At 44.0% G+C, this 15,409-nt stretch overlaps 1 protein-coding gene across 2 annotated transcripts in view; it reads right to left on the bottom strand.

Moving 5' to 3' along the window:
* LOC144112322 (TATA-box-binding protein-like) overlaps window positions 1-15,409 on the bottom strand; it is a 45,723-nt gene that overhangs the window by 22,220 nt on the left and 8,094 nt on the right. For both annotated transcript variants that reach the window (XM_077645191.1, XM_077645189.1), the window contains 2 exons: window positions 14,132-14,195; window positions 11,060-11,163 (listed from right to left, as the gene is read on the bottom strand). In XM_077645191.1, coding sequence (XP_077501317.1) covers window positions 11,060-11,163; window positions 14,132-14,195 — 168 coding nt within the window. The remainder of the gene's footprint in view (window positions 1-11,059; window positions 11,164-14,131; window positions 14,196-15,409) is intronic.

Below are 15,409 nucleotides of genomic sequence, written 5' to 3'. Positions count from 1 at the left end.
TACAGTACATTACCGTCCAGGACCCTTACTGTGTTGCGAGCGCGGCTGCAGTGATTGACATTTTCGAGAAAGGCATCCCTGGAGCCAACAGTGTGTCGACACTGAGGACTTGTTTTACAGCATTCCTCGTGGCGATCTATTTGTTGCGGTGAGTGAGCTGATTGAATAGCAGGGCCAAGTTTCCTTTCAAAATGCATGCGGCGTTTCATTGGATATGTTCCTTGAGCTGTTAACAATTTATCTTTCTTTCATTGTTGTTGATTTTAAGGATATCATGTATGTTCAGAAAAAAGGAATCTGTATTTTGGCAAGTGTAGCACCAGTATTGTGCAAGATATTTATAGCAAAGTATGACAACACATTGAAAGGCGTTCTTTTTGAGAAACGTGTGAGCAGAATTTTTAGATATGTTGATGATTTCCTGATTCTATTGAATCTTTCGCCCAGTGCCTCATTGCACGTGGACGAAAACCAGATTTTGACAGCTTCTAAAGCTTTCTCGAGTGCCCTTAGTTTTCCATACGAACTACCCACTAACCACTCGATTAGATTTTTAGAACTTCGAATAACATTTCGTGACGATGGCCATGTTTGCTCATGCTTCATGCCTAAATCTAAGAAGTCCTTATTATCATACTCGTTAGCTCACTCCAAGATTGTCAAGAGAGGGATTGCTACGAACTGCTTTCGTAATACAATGCAAAAGAGTTGCCACCACAGCGTGAAGTCAAACGTCGATAACCAGTTTGAACGCTTGGAAGCGGCCGGTTTTCCGAAAGAGCTTTTGAGGGCAGAAACTCTGTTGTAAGAGATCCTGGTTCGAGACGTTAAAATCGTTGACCCAAAGACAGTTGAAAAAAGAAACCTTTCGAAAGCGCTGCGACAGGGGACACCAAGAGAAAGAGATGAAGGACAAGCGCTACTATCAACTGAAGTTTATTGAAAAAATCACAAGGTTAAATAGCTCACACAAGGCAGTCAGCAGCACATGCCCCTACCCCCAAAATGACAAAACAAATCACCGTGTTGAATTAAAATACCGAATTTCACAATCATGGATTACAACAGATGGTGCACTGATGCACATGTCGGAGTTTTTGTAAATATGATATGCCTCAGATAATTCCCTTGTTAGCTGATTGGAATGCCTATACAGAATTTTTGTACTATTGCACAGAGGTACACATGCATTTTTGTCTAGCAGGTTAGAATTTTTAAGTTCGCAGTCTCTGTAATGCAGGGCCAAATTAGAAATAGGAGCCCCCTTTAAAAACAGATTATGTTGGCATAGCCGTGTGTTTATACATTTACCAGTTTGGCCTATATAACTCTTGCCGCATGTGAACGGTACATCATATACCACTCCCTCGGCACAAGGGAATCAGCTAACAATCAGCTAACAAGGAAATTATCTGAGGCATACCATATTCACAAAAACTCCGACATGTGCGTCAGCACACCATCTGTTGTAATCCATGATTGTGAAATTCGGTATCTTAATTCAACACATTGATTCGTTTTGTCCTTTGGGGGGTAGGCTCATGCGCTGCTAGCTGCCTTGTGTGAGCTATTTAACCTTGTGTTTTTTCCAATAAACTTCAGTTGATAGTAGCGCTTGGCCTTCGTGTCTTTCTCTTGGTGTCCCTTGTCGCAGAACTTTCGAAAGTTTTCAAAGGTGTACCAACTAGCTCAATTGTCTATGTTACTCAAATTTATTGAAAAAAGAAATAGTGAAGTCATGCCTTATGTGCATAAAGAATCCCACACCTCCAAAATGTTGCTTGAAAGCAGGGCGTCAATGTTGTGCTTTCTGCACCCTGCAAGCTTTCACGCTTATGCTCACGTGTTGCATGTAGCAGGACTTATCCTCCGGTCTGTTCGACGCACCATGAAAACCGCTACGTCACCTGTGCCACAGTTGTGGTATACAGAATAACGCTGACTTGTGAAAAATTATACATTGGCCAAACAGGCCGGTGTGTTAATGAAAGAATGAGAGAGCACCACAACTCTCTGTCCCCTTTTGACGGCGCTAACTTGCCTCGACATTGCCGGAAATGCGGCTGCTACCCGCTGTTTTCAAATGTTAGTATTGTTGGCAGAGGCAAGGGAAACGTTCAGTGCGAAATTCTCGAAGAGTTCCTCATAAGAATGCAAGAGGATGATCGCATCATCAATCCTTCTATCTACCTTATGCAGAAGGAACTAAGCTTCCTTTCGCTACGGTGCTAGATTACAGCTTATATTTAGATGTAGACTGACTGAACTGCGCAAGCTTTGCAACGTTTTCCTGTGAGACCGTTTCCCTCAATAAAGCACAGTTGTTAGTCCAGTCGTCGTGTGTGTGCCTCGTCTCTTCGCTCTGTTCCGTCTTTTGACTGTTTTTCCTGATCATGTGCCAACTGACCCAGATTTCAACTCTACTACTCGTGTCAAAATGCATCGTGATGTAGAGTTGCTCTAACATGTAATGCTTATATGAACTGGGATAGCACTGCAGTATGTGCCAATAACAGACATGCATTTTTCACGGTTTGTGTTCAGGTTAGTTTGGCTGGTTTCGGATAAAAGCTCATTGTGCATCAGAGCAGGAAAGTAATGAGACCCATAAGCAAAACCACTATGCTCCTAGACCGATGTCCAGAATTGCTGATCCTGACCCGCAGCAGGAGCTTCCAGTGTACGTGCTCTACAGGGAACATATAGTCGAAGTGACCAATGAGTGGACATGTGCACTGTGGTCTGGGCTGAATGACTGCAGACCCAAATGTTCAGGCGTCGGATGCTTTATGGCAACTGAACACTTTTGCTTGTTACGTCATCTTTGCTGAATCTCTTCACTTGCTATTGCATCTGCGACTGAGGCAGAACTGGGAATGTTGCGAAACATATGCCGTGAATGCTTACCATTTATATTCTAGGACGAAAAGCATTTAAAACAGACACCTAGGGCTGCGTTTGGTGTTAAGAAGGTGCATACTTCCGCGCCATTAACTCTTTCCTTACCGCACTTAATCAAGTCGCTAAGTTTGGATGATTGCGCTAAATGGCCCATTCAGCACCACCTGAGCCACTTCGGGGCAAGTAACGCTACTCAGTATGAAGAAAAAATTGTAGTCCTGATGTGAATTATGTTTTTCGTTGGCCATATCAGCGATTATTAAATTTCCCGCGAAACAAGTCAACATGGGGAGATCACGCCGAGCATGGCATTCAAAGTGCCCTTCTTGCCCCTCGCCGACACTGCTCAGCAACGGCCATGTTCTCACCATGGTGTAGCGCTCACACGTGACTTTGTAGACGCGACCGAAGCTTTGTTCTAAAATATGGCGTCCATTTGTCTGATTTCAATCTGGACAAAGGCGACTGCTCCGCCCAGCCTGGGCTATCGAGAGGTGCCCGTCTGTAATTTCCGTTTTCAGCACTGCTGAGGAGATTCGCTGCTCTGAAGGTGCTGTACATTTTGTGAACGATTCCGTACCAGCAGCAGCGTATGAGACCGAGTTTTCACAAAGAATACCTGCAGTTTAACTTTCCACTGCACTCCAGTGCAGCCCAATGAGCTTCGCACGAGAAACTGATAATTCTTTTTTAATTATTGGAAAGGCTGCCATGAAGAGTGCTGTAACACTGAATACTCCTGATTGACATTATACTGACATTACAAAGTACGAAACGCATATCTACATTTTTTCTGCCCCAATTCTAACTGAATATAACATTTTTTTTATGTCTGTGTGAGTGTCTCATGCAATGCCCAACTTTGTTTTCTTTGTAAACTATACATATCCTCTTTTTTTCTTTAGATCATTAAAAAGAGAGCTCAATTAGCTACACTACGAAGTGCTGCAAAAAAAAAGACATTCTTCATATCGACAGACAAATATTCGTTACGCAGACCACGCTGCGAACACCAGTTATCCCGCAGTAAGAAAGACTTAGCGCTATCCCAGCTGGTAGCAGCGGCTCCTGGGTATGTCTATGCCGACACTTAGAGGAATATGCGTCCAAAAGTAAACACGTGGACGGTCATATACTTAATAAAACTATAGACATATGATGCACCGCTAAATCGCCATACAGCACAAGGTGTTCTTAGCTCATTCTTCGAAAATGCGGCGTCAACGGCCATGGTAATGTGCGGCCCAAAACGCCAAATTTTCTGCATTAAAATGACATTACGCGTGACGGTAATCTGTGTAGACAAATCAGCACGTCAGCGCATGCAGCATGTCAACCCGTACAATAAAATAAAACCCGAGCATTTTCAGTAAAGACGAGGACAAAGCATTCTGGAAAAAAAACGACCAAAGTCTGGCAACTGCCGTGGGCAATTCGGCTTTCTATGATCTAGAAAACGGCTCACGTCCTCTCGTAACTTACATTCAATAGTTATGTCGCCTAGAGAAGCTATTCAAGCGGTTAAATTAATTGCCATAGTTCTGCAAAAGCGGTTCTCGTCTTTACTACCTTTGCCACAAATGTTTGTGCCAGTGGCACCAAATAATTGTCTCTAAGGTTAATCTATCGGAGCTTTCACAACTTGTTCAGAGGTTGCCAGCTGCTGCTCCCGGTCCTGATGGTGTCACTACAAACATAACCAAGACTCTCTTTGAGGAGTCTCCCGAGTCCTTATAACACATGGTAAGCTGTTCTATCAAACACGCTTGGATACCTTCCGAGTGGAAGCTGGCCAAGGTGATCCCTTTACTTAAAAATCAGGATGGGGGCTATGATTAGGGTAATATTAGGCCTGTTTAGTTAACATGAAACGTGGTAAAATTAATAGAAAGGGTGTTACTAATTCGGGGTTCAGCCTTCGTGGACCATACAACTCTTCTCAGCCCGTGTAAACTCAGTTTCCGGCTACGATGTTCGATATCGAATGCACATGCTGACCTTGAGAGCCGAATTATCTTTGCTCGTCGTGAACACCTGAACGCTGCTTTTATTACACTAGCAGTCTCCAAAACTTATGACAGCGTAGAACACTCCATCCTAACACATACTTTACAGTCTCTTCAGTTTCCAGATTATTTAGTAGCTTGGTTATCTGCATTTCTCTATAACGGTAAATTCTGTTACGTCCATAATGGTGTTCATTCAAAGTACAAACGACAGGCGTACCGCAAGGAGCTGTCCTATCTCCAGTGCTGTTTAATATTCGGCTGAGCTCCATTACTCTCCATCGCCATGTTCACACTTGCGTCCATGCAGAAGATGCTGCGTTTTTTGAAGCTGCACCTGATATACATTCCCTCTATGATCAGTTGTAATCATATTTGAGCACTCTTGAGCATGGTTGAGCAGCTTGCACCTGAAGTTAAATGTTAACAAGTGCACAGTCTTTGTTTTCCCTCTACAGGATCCTGTAGTGGTCTCTCTTACATGTCAATTACAGCCAATACCTCAGGTTCAATCCCTAAAATATCTAGGAGGCATTTATGATAAGAAACTCGCCTGATGACCCCACATTGACCATGTCGCAGTGAAAGGGGCTTGTACCACGGGCATGTTCCCCAGATTGTGCTGTCACCAGGATAGCATGCGCAGATGCGCTATTAATGATTTGCATATTATACATCAGGCCCATTTCAGAATTCAGATCTGTGTTGTTTTCAGGCTCAGCTACATACAAACTTCGTCCTCTTGTCTTTCTGAGGGGGAAGCGCTTCGAATGTGCCTTGGCCCCCACAAATTTGTGGCTGCCAATGTGGTGCACCTTGAAGTCTGCATTCCTCCTCTCTATTCTAGACTTCACTTTCTAACTGTGCAGACTTACATAGGATTCTAGGAAAAGGCAGGTGTGGGAATATTCTATTCGCGTTGACACTGGTCCTCTTCTCTGCGCCTTCCAGGTTTCACTCCTATTTTTCAAGCAGGTTATGGCAGTAGTACTTGTTCTAGGGAAGCTAGACCCCTAATTATGACAGTAGCAGTCATTACCTATTCTTTACCTTTGTGTTCGTTCCTCGCAGCACATGTTGACGCTCCCACTTAAAACACGTTAAACCTGCTTCCTTCACATTTGAGCCTTGTTCATTTATTATGGGTTTCCAGTCACAGCAGTGTGACAGTAAATGAGATACCTGATGGCCTCGCAAAGCTTCCCTAAGTGGCTCTAGGTTGCCTATCCTCCTGGCTACAGCCTATATCACAGCATCTGGGTTTTGGCGACGTGCGTTATTAAGCGCACAAGACACAGCACTTTTAGCATCGGCGGATTATCAGCGCCTGAGGTATTGTTGGAGCAGGAAAGTTTGCCATTCTTGGCAGCTTAAGTATCAGTGACGAGACCGCGCTACCTTATCTCAACTCTAAATTTCTATCCACACAGGTTTGGTTTGGCGCTATCTCTCTGTGCATTTTGCCACGAGCCTGAATCTTCATTTTTGGCTCTATTGTCGCCGTTTCACCTCTCTGAGAAGAGGGTTGCTGGAGGAGCCCTTGCAGCATATTGGCCTTAGTTTGAGCAGCCCGCTCTAGCTGCCATTTGGCACCACCATACGTGTTTTCAGCCACAAATCTGTTTGTACCGCTGTTCAAAATTTCTTGCTAGTTTCATCAACTGCCATGGCAAGTGTTACAATATTTTCTTTTCCGTGCATTATTACAGTTTGACTTACTTATTCTTTTTTAATACCACTATCTTTTTTATTCCAAACTCTTATCCCTGCTCAGGCTATGCCCTTCTTGAGGTAGAATTCACCAGTGTTGCTTTCCTACGTGCTCTTCTTTTGCCTATATTGAGTACAGGTGAATAGCAACCTCTGCCTCCTAATTCTTGGCCGATCCCCCAGTGAGGGTATGTGCCATCTTTTGAAAGGCTAACAACAACATCCAACATGCACATAAAGTTATTGTCCCGTCTTCAATCTCCTAGTTAACAGGTCCCGTCATTTCGGCATCCAATCTGTCAGCCTATGCCCTATTACTACTATTTTCCCCTCTAAACACTCCTATTCCCAGCAATTCATCGACTGCGTCTTCGCCCCGTAGTGAGTATCTGCAATCTTTATTTGAGGCCAACCAACCAACACGACCACACGCTACCTTGCTGCAGTGTCTCTGACGATCCTTGCTGAAATGACAGAGAAAGCAAGATCTTCAGTGCCTCTAATTAGGGACCTGGAAAACTTGAGATCCAGACTGAAAATGCCTAGCCCACTAAAACAATCCAGCCTTATGCACATCCCATGCAGATGGCAGGAAAGCGACGTAACAGAGAATACTCAAAATCTCTGGTAGCAGAAGAAAAAACAAATGCAACTAAGGCACGATGACTCTGTTATTTTTGCTCTAGTTACGTAGCACATACCCACGACGGGGGTTAGGCCAGGGTTCAGTAAAGAGGGCCAAGAGAAGAAGGTAAACTGGTGCCAGGCTATTGGTTGTTCCTTGGGTAATAAGTCAGAGGTTAATTAAAGTGGAAATTAAAAAATGGGAAACAAGATCACAGAATGTAGTACATTAAAATTTCTGAAAGATTTTTAAATTAGGAAATTTTTGCATACAATTAGCAAGGGAATCTACCAGAAGCTCTTAAGTAATTGTGGAGGTATCAGAAAACTTGATGCAATGCAAAACCTTCGGCTCTCGCACCGAAGGAGAGCAGAAGTGGGACCGACAAAGTAAATCCCAACTTTGTAATGGGAATTTCTTGATGGGTCCTTCTCTGATGCGTGAACCTCCGGCAAGATGGTAGGAATTGTTCCAATATTTCTACTTCCCCACAAGTCATACAAAGGTTTGAGGGAGACTGAGCCCGCATCTACATAAGTAAAGATTTAACCGGGGGATCCTGCACTGCATGAGAGTCATCGCTACCTCACACGGCCGGGATTTACACGCACGAGCCTTCCACGGGTACATGAGATGTAGGCAGTCAGAGGTAAAGAGCAAGGGATCGTTGCACGTGGCTTCTACATACTGAAAAGTGTGAATATGAGACATTCCGAACACAATGAGATTAGGAATGCTACAGGCAACAGGTGCATTCAGGGCTGAGTTTGCCAAGAATTCTGCTGCATCATTTTGAAATATATCACAGTGACCTGGAATCCAAACGAAGCGCACCTCTTTCACACATCACGGAATAAAAGACCTTGTGAGCGGCTAAAAAGAGTGTTCCTTGTGGACACCAGTGCCAACAAAACAGAGAGACAATCTGAGACGAATATCACCTGGGAAACATTGGAGAGAATTTTCAAAGCAGCCAGCCCAAGAGCCATAAACTCCACTAGAAATATGGGCGCGTAATCCGGGACTCGAACTAAAAAGCTCAAAAAAAAAAGATTTTCAAAATACCAACCACTGCCTTCTGGCCAGCCCTAGACGCATCTGTAGCAATCCCAGTGTGACGTGGAAAATTCTCAAGGTGATCAGAGTGGAGACCAGTTAGTGCCCTGGCAGACAGATGCTTCGCATTAGGTGGGAAAATAAAACCAAAACCAATATCCACAGGGGACGTTGCACAAACAACTCTACATACAAATTTCAGATCCACACCAATGTTCGATAATAGGTTCTGAGTAAAAACAACGTGAGGCAGGCTGAAGCTTGGCCAATGGTGAGTGCGGAGGAGAGCTGTGTGGGAGACAAAAATAGGTGTAGCCATACCAGGAGCAGACTCAAATGCCTGCAAAAAAGTCCTGACTGTTGAAAGGTGGAAACGGGAGTTAAGGTCGGGATTACGAGCCTCCAGGTACAGAAATGCGGTAGAAACTGAGTAAGGGCGACCTAGGCAGAGGCGCAGTGCGCACCTTTCTGACAGCAGCAACGGATGAAGCTTATATTTAGGAGATCTAGAAAAGAGCATGCAGCCAAATTCCAAATTAGATGCATTTGTAAAAAGAAGCGTGCCCCGGCGCATGCCAAGAGAGTGAGAGAATGATGAATGGAAAGGCAGGGAGGTTAACAAGGTGACGCCCAGTATGCTACCCTACATGTGGAAAGGGGACCGGAGGGAGAGACAGAAAAAGAAGAGAAGAAAGGGAGATCACTTTTCCACACCGTTGGCCATTACTACAAGGCCAAATTCTTATTACTTGTTCACAGTAGCCTACAGAGTGCATGCTCACCTTTCTCAACAGTAGTCTTGATGTGGGGCCACCATTCCATACTAGCATCATAAGCAATGCCTAGCTACATCAAAGGTTCCACCTGTGGTATGTTGTTCGAGTGATAGTGTAACAAGATATATAAAGGTATGTTGGACTGAAAATTGAAAAACTAGCACGCAACTTTTGCGCACATTTAATACCAAATTAATGTTATCCAGCCAAACCTCGCGTGCACTGAGATAAGCCTGGGGAGAAAGATATAGGGCATGAATGTCTGTTGCAGACGCAAAGAAAGCTGTGTCGTCTGCGTAAACATAAACTGTAACGTCAGGGTGTACAGGACTCTCGCACATCATTATATAGAAAATAAGTGCACAAAACTTTGTGACACACCTCTGGTCTGGGCATAGGTGTCTGAGTTGAAGCAGCCGTCAGTGCAAAGGAACTGCCGTCCTGTTAAAAATTCCTAGATCCACGCATACATGTAGAACGGCGGGTGTATCAATGATAATTTGGTGAGAAGCATAGAATGTTCAACACTGCCGTATGCTTTAGCAATGTCAAGCGTCAATAACGCTTATACTTCGTTGTTGCGCATAGCAAGACGGATTCTGCTCTCTAAATTGACATGGGCAGACTATATTGAGCATCCGCAATGAAAGCCATTCTGGGCAGAGCTCAATGCATGTTTTGATAGGCGACTGTGCAGAAGTATTTCTATGAGCTTTACCAAATTGGATGTTATAGCTATTCTACGAATATTATCAATATGAAAATCTTTCATTGAATCTTTTAGGAGTAATATTATTTTCACCACCTTCCAGGACTGCGGCACCCATGTTTCCAATGATTCATTGACCGGATCGAGGAGTTCGTGAGTGAACTCTTGGGCTAAGATTTTCAGCCCACCGACAGAGTCAGAAGCGAGGTGACGGAACCAGCAAGCCAAGGCAGCAGTCAATAACGAGGCTCCAACGAGGCATTCACGAAATAGATTCAGGACAACCTGCTCGGCTACAGCTCCTCGATATGGGACTGGTTGTGGCTTGAGAACCTCTCTGCTGTGCTTGCGTCTCAGCAGCCGATGTTCTTGTTGCAGCTTCCAGACAGCAATCTCTCGGCGATAACTTTCGACCATATGCGTTACAACAGTCGTAACCATCCTCTGAGTTTTTAACATGATAGGACTAAGGCTCCCATTGCAGAAAACTCACATCAGGGATGTATGTCAGGATTGAAAATAAGTGAAAACAGTACTTGTAATGTAAATTAGAGGTACTTGATTTTAATGCAAAGTAAATGTGCAAAATTTCATTCAGTTTTTGAAAACACGGCCCTTGGGTCGCTAGCCACGCTACGGACTCTGTCACGTTGGACTGTCCATTTGCCTGAGATACAGCGAAGGGTGATGTGTGGTAGTGGTGACTTAATTTGAACCTTTTTAATATTGTAATTAGTGGAACAAACTAGAGACGTGAAACTTGCTTAGATACGAATTAAAGTAAGAATATATGCACAGAATGCAGTGTGGAAGAGTTCAAAGACAAGAATAGGGAAACTGCGTTATCTGTGATGTGTGAATGTGAACAAAGAACAGTAACTGTGTGCAAACAGAAACCGCTGTTAAAGCTGTCGCGTCATACCCTTAAATGCGCAGTTTAAGTGTCTTCCTAATTTTTCTACACTGGACAATCCATGAACACGAAATACCTCTGCGTTTAAGAAAAAAAGTTTTGGTTGGAGACATCTCAGAGACGTATAAGGAACTGACAACTGCTTGCTGCACTCCACTGAAATGGATCTGATCGTTAGGCGCTGCTCCAAAATATTTGCATCAAGAATTCTTTCTAAAAAGGTTTTAACGGAATAAAATTAACAACATGCACACGATCACACACACACAGCACCTAAAAAGCTGCTCAATGCAATAAGATGCTGTACTTTTCATAGATTTCATGGCATTTTAGGACAAGGTAATAGAAAGCAAAACATCGTACCTCGCGAGCCCTCTTCTCGCCAGGATGAGGCCTTCAAGACGTATCAAAAATCCAACGTCACAGGATGCCACAATATTCACAATCTTGAAGTTGAGGAAATGTGCCTGCAATGTTGTCAACAAGCATAGATCGCCGGTCACCAGCAAAATACAAAGCGGTACAGCCACAGTTCTCTCATACTTTAAATGATGGTGAAACTCAAGCTGAAGTTGTCCGGAGTTAAACAATTACAGGATTGCACTCAGGTCTGCTTAAGAGCGCAAATGCGAAAGCCTTTCCCTGTCCTCATTCTCCTTTCATTTTTCATTTTCTGTTTTACGCGACAGCGTATGCAGCTCGTTCGGTCGAAATGCCGTCGGCGTCGTAGTAGTAGTTGTTGTAGTTGTGGGCACCGCCCGTCGGAAATATTCCTTCCCTTGTGGCACGGTTTGTGTCTCCACCGAGTGAGACAGGCGTCATTACACCTCCTTAAATTGTTCAACGGGCAAGGCGTCGTGCCGAATGGGCCGATGGCATTCTGTGGACAGGGCCCTTGGCAACGCTGCAACACAGTGTCGCATCCCACTGTTAAAGACGAAGCTTAAGCGTCCTGCAATTTTTTCTCTATTTTTTGTTTTCATATTTTCTTGTTTTTACTTTTTATTTATTTTTAGTTCTGGGTTATTTCATTACATATGCGTTGCTCGAGAACTGTTGCTTAATCAACTTTTGCACATTTATTTCATTTAAAACACAACTTAAGAGTGACAGTTTTTGCGAAAACTTCCGTCTACACTACAGTTTTTGCGAAAACTTCCGTCTACAACTTCCGTTACTGCTTCTGTCTACAACATCTGTCCACGCCACTCATGAGCCAAGAAAGTCTTTCGCCTTAAAACAGACGCTACCAGCACCCCCGCCGACCAAAATACTATGAGCGGGAACCCGCACAAGCTATGTGTATTACCGGTTGTGAAACGGAATACTGAGATACCTTTAGCGTAGCGTGTGCCTTTAGCATAGCGTAGTGCTTATTGCGAGGCGCCACTGCGCATACGCACATGCAGCCCTGAGGACAGCAGATGGCACCACGTTCTCATAGAGCCCTGAAACCTATCGCTTCGAGACCAATCAGCGCCTGTGCAGTGGAAGGGCATGGTATATTAAGCGGTAGCGGTACACGCTATGCTAAAGGTACAGTCTCGGTCAAAAGTCTTAAGGCCAAAGGTTTTTCGTTTCAGCCGCATAGCAGAGCCATTACAGCACTCTTAAAGACCGAATGACCTTGAAATGCAAGCAGAAGGTTCCTTCTTGCGATAGAGAAGCTTCCTGCTTGATTTATGTTTTGAACGGAGCTACAGCTGAACACTGCTGCCTTAAGACTTTTGACCAAGACTGTACCTTTACGTGCCCATGGCGTTTTCCTTGAAGGGAAATGCAACCGTGGTATCGCACCTTTATTTGCTACTGCTAGCCGCACCGCTCGAAAAAAAAAGTGTCATGGCTGGCATAATGCATGCCTGGTTACTTCTCCTAGAGGCCTGTCAGGTTTACACAACACACTATAATCCAATTAAAGGTGCACCGAGGACAAATTGAAAGCTGCCCTGTTAAGAATATCGTCTAGTTCTGATCATTAAAAGGCCACTCTAACAGGGCACGGAGTATCTATAAGGTAGCAACAAGGCAAAAAATTAAATAGAGGTCTCCCCATCAGCGGCCAATTTCGTACACCCAAGTTTTGGGCGCGGATCCCGGGGGCTGCGCCACATGGCTCATTCACTTGAAAACGATGGCAACCCACCCTTTTCGGTAAAGACATCAAGAGTTTGAATCGACCAGCGGGAAGATTCTCACAACCAATTTTTCCCGCAATTGAAGTGTTTTTTGATACCGAGAAAGTGTCGACACACCCAGAAAGAGCCAAGGAATCAATTGATACTTCAACTAATAATTGCCCGGAGTTCACCTCAGCGTCCCTTCAACCGCGGACTGTGCTCATCACCCTTTGGTACCCATGCAAACAAGCTCTACATGACAAGTTGCGCTAGTAGAAGGCAATTAGGTGCGTTGTGTTTGTTGCTTGACAGCCTGCACTGGAGACAATATCAGATCAAATTTATTAGACTCTCATTACCAGGGTCTATCACTGCTCTTACTCTTCAACACAGAGCAGTCTATTCCTATATTACTATACATACACTGCCTACTCATGCTCCAATGGCCACATGTGCTCACCTGTCTATAAACCTTTATCTGCAAAGGGCTGCAGGATTTTAGCGGAGGGAGGTTAGATCATCATGAGTGCACCCACTACAGTACAAAGGCCTCTCTCATATATCTCCAATTCACCCTGTCCTGAATCTTCAGACCGTTGTGCCTTACATGCGGGCTGAGCAACATTATTTTTCTTTCTTGTTTCTCTGTCTACACTAATATATTGTCCTGAAATAGCTGCGGCCACCCCACCTCCGCAAATTAAGAAACCTCATTCACCCATCTAACCTTCTGCGGCCCTTTGCTACGCTTGCTTCTCTTGGAATCCAGTCTGTTACCCTCAAGGAAAATTGGTTATCTTGCCTTCACATTACATGCCCTCCGAAGGCCATTTCTTCTATCTTTATTTCGACTATCATGTCTAGCCCTTGTTTGATCCCTGACCTACTCTGCCCTGTTCCTGTCTCTTAATGTTACACTTATCGTTTTTCTTTCCACAGCTTACTGGGTTGTCCTTAAGATGACTCCTTCCCGTCAGCCTATATGTTTATGCCCCATAGGTAAGTACTGATAAGACGCAGCTCTTATATGCTCTTCTTCTGAAGGATATTGATGAGCTGCCATTGCTGACCTGAGAGAATCAGCCAAGTACGCTCCACCCCATTCTTATTCTAGTTTTTAACTAGAATAAGAAAGAATAAGAAAGCGCTGTCTTGTGTGTAGCAGTTTCTCTGCACAAAGTAGGTTCCCAGACCACACATTTTCCTGTAGCGCATTTTCTGATGGTGAATTTCTTTAGAGGCGCGGGTACAACTGTAGTTTAGTTAGATATTAGTAAGCCCATTATCCTACTTCTTGTAAAGAAAATGTCCTTACGTCAAAGCCCAGTTTCTGTATGATTCGGGCAAACTTCCTTGAAGCAAGCTTGGCCTTCATTTCACTGCAAAGCAAAAGGCATATATTTACGTATTTGGCTTATGTTAATTTCACATATTAGCATGCAATAAACAACTATTCTATGCCAGTGCTTCAGTCTCCGATCATCACTGAAAAACAAATAACAAATAATTTTTCTCCTCATGCTTCAAGAATGCCAATTCGTTTCTCTTCCAACTCAAAACATTCATCATCGTCATCATGACTACGCCCACTGCAGGGCAAAGAGGCCTCTCCCATGTCTCTCCAATAAACTCTCTTCTTTGCCAGCTGCGCCCACCCTATGCCTGCAAATTTCTTAATATCATCCGCCCACCGAACTTTCTGCCGCCCCTGCTACGCTTGCCTTACCTTGGAAACCACTCCGTTACCCTTAAGGACCAGCGGTTATTTTGCCTTCACATTACATGCCCTGGCCAAGCCCATTTATTCCTCTTGATTTTGACTAGGATGTCATCAACCCGCATTTGTTCCCTCACCCACTCTGCCCACTTCTGGTCTCTTAATGTTACACCCATCATTTTTCTTTCCATGGCTCGCTGCCTTGTCCTTAACTTAAGCTGAACCTTTTTCATTAGCCTCCATGTTTCTGCCCCGTACGTGAGTACCAGTAAGATACAGCTGCTGTACGCTTTTCTCTTGAGGGATATCAGTAAACTGCCATTCATGATCTGAGAGAACCTGTCCTAAGTAGACATATTCCTTTAACAGTTCCAGCACCTCGCTACCAATTGTGAACTGCTGTTCTCTTGAGAGACTGTTGAACATTACTTTGGTTTTCTGCATATTAATTTTTAGACCCACCGTTCTGCTATGCCCGTGTAACTCATTGATCATGCTATGCAGCTCATCTCCTGAGTAACTACGGAAGGTAATGCCATCGGCCAATCGCAAATTAGTCAGGTATTGTCCATTAACTATCATCCCTAACAGTTCTCTATATAGGCCTCGGACCACTTCCTGTAAACACATGGTGAATAGCCTTGGCGAGGTCGTGTCTCCCGGCCTGACATCCTTCCTTGCTAGAATTTTATTCCTCACTTTATGAAGGACTATAGCAGATGTGCAGTTGTTATAGGTATCTTGCAGTATTTTCACATAAGGCTCTTCTACGCCTTGATTTCACAATGCCTGCTGTGGTTTCCACTGAGTCAAATGCTTTCTCGTAATCAATGAACGCTACATATAGGGGTTGGTTATATTCTGAGCATTTCTCCA

This window comes from Amblyomma americanum, chromosome 1 (assembly GCF_052857255.1).
Source record: "Amblyomma americanum isolate KBUSLIRL-KWMA chromosome 1, ASM5285725v1, whole genome shotgun sequence".
In the NCBI taxonomy this organism is placed as follows: domain Eukaryota; kingdom Metazoa; phylum Arthropoda; class Arachnida; order Ixodida; family Ixodidae; genus Amblyomma; species Amblyomma americanum.
This window is presented reverse-complemented; position numbering and strand designations above follow the sequence as displayed.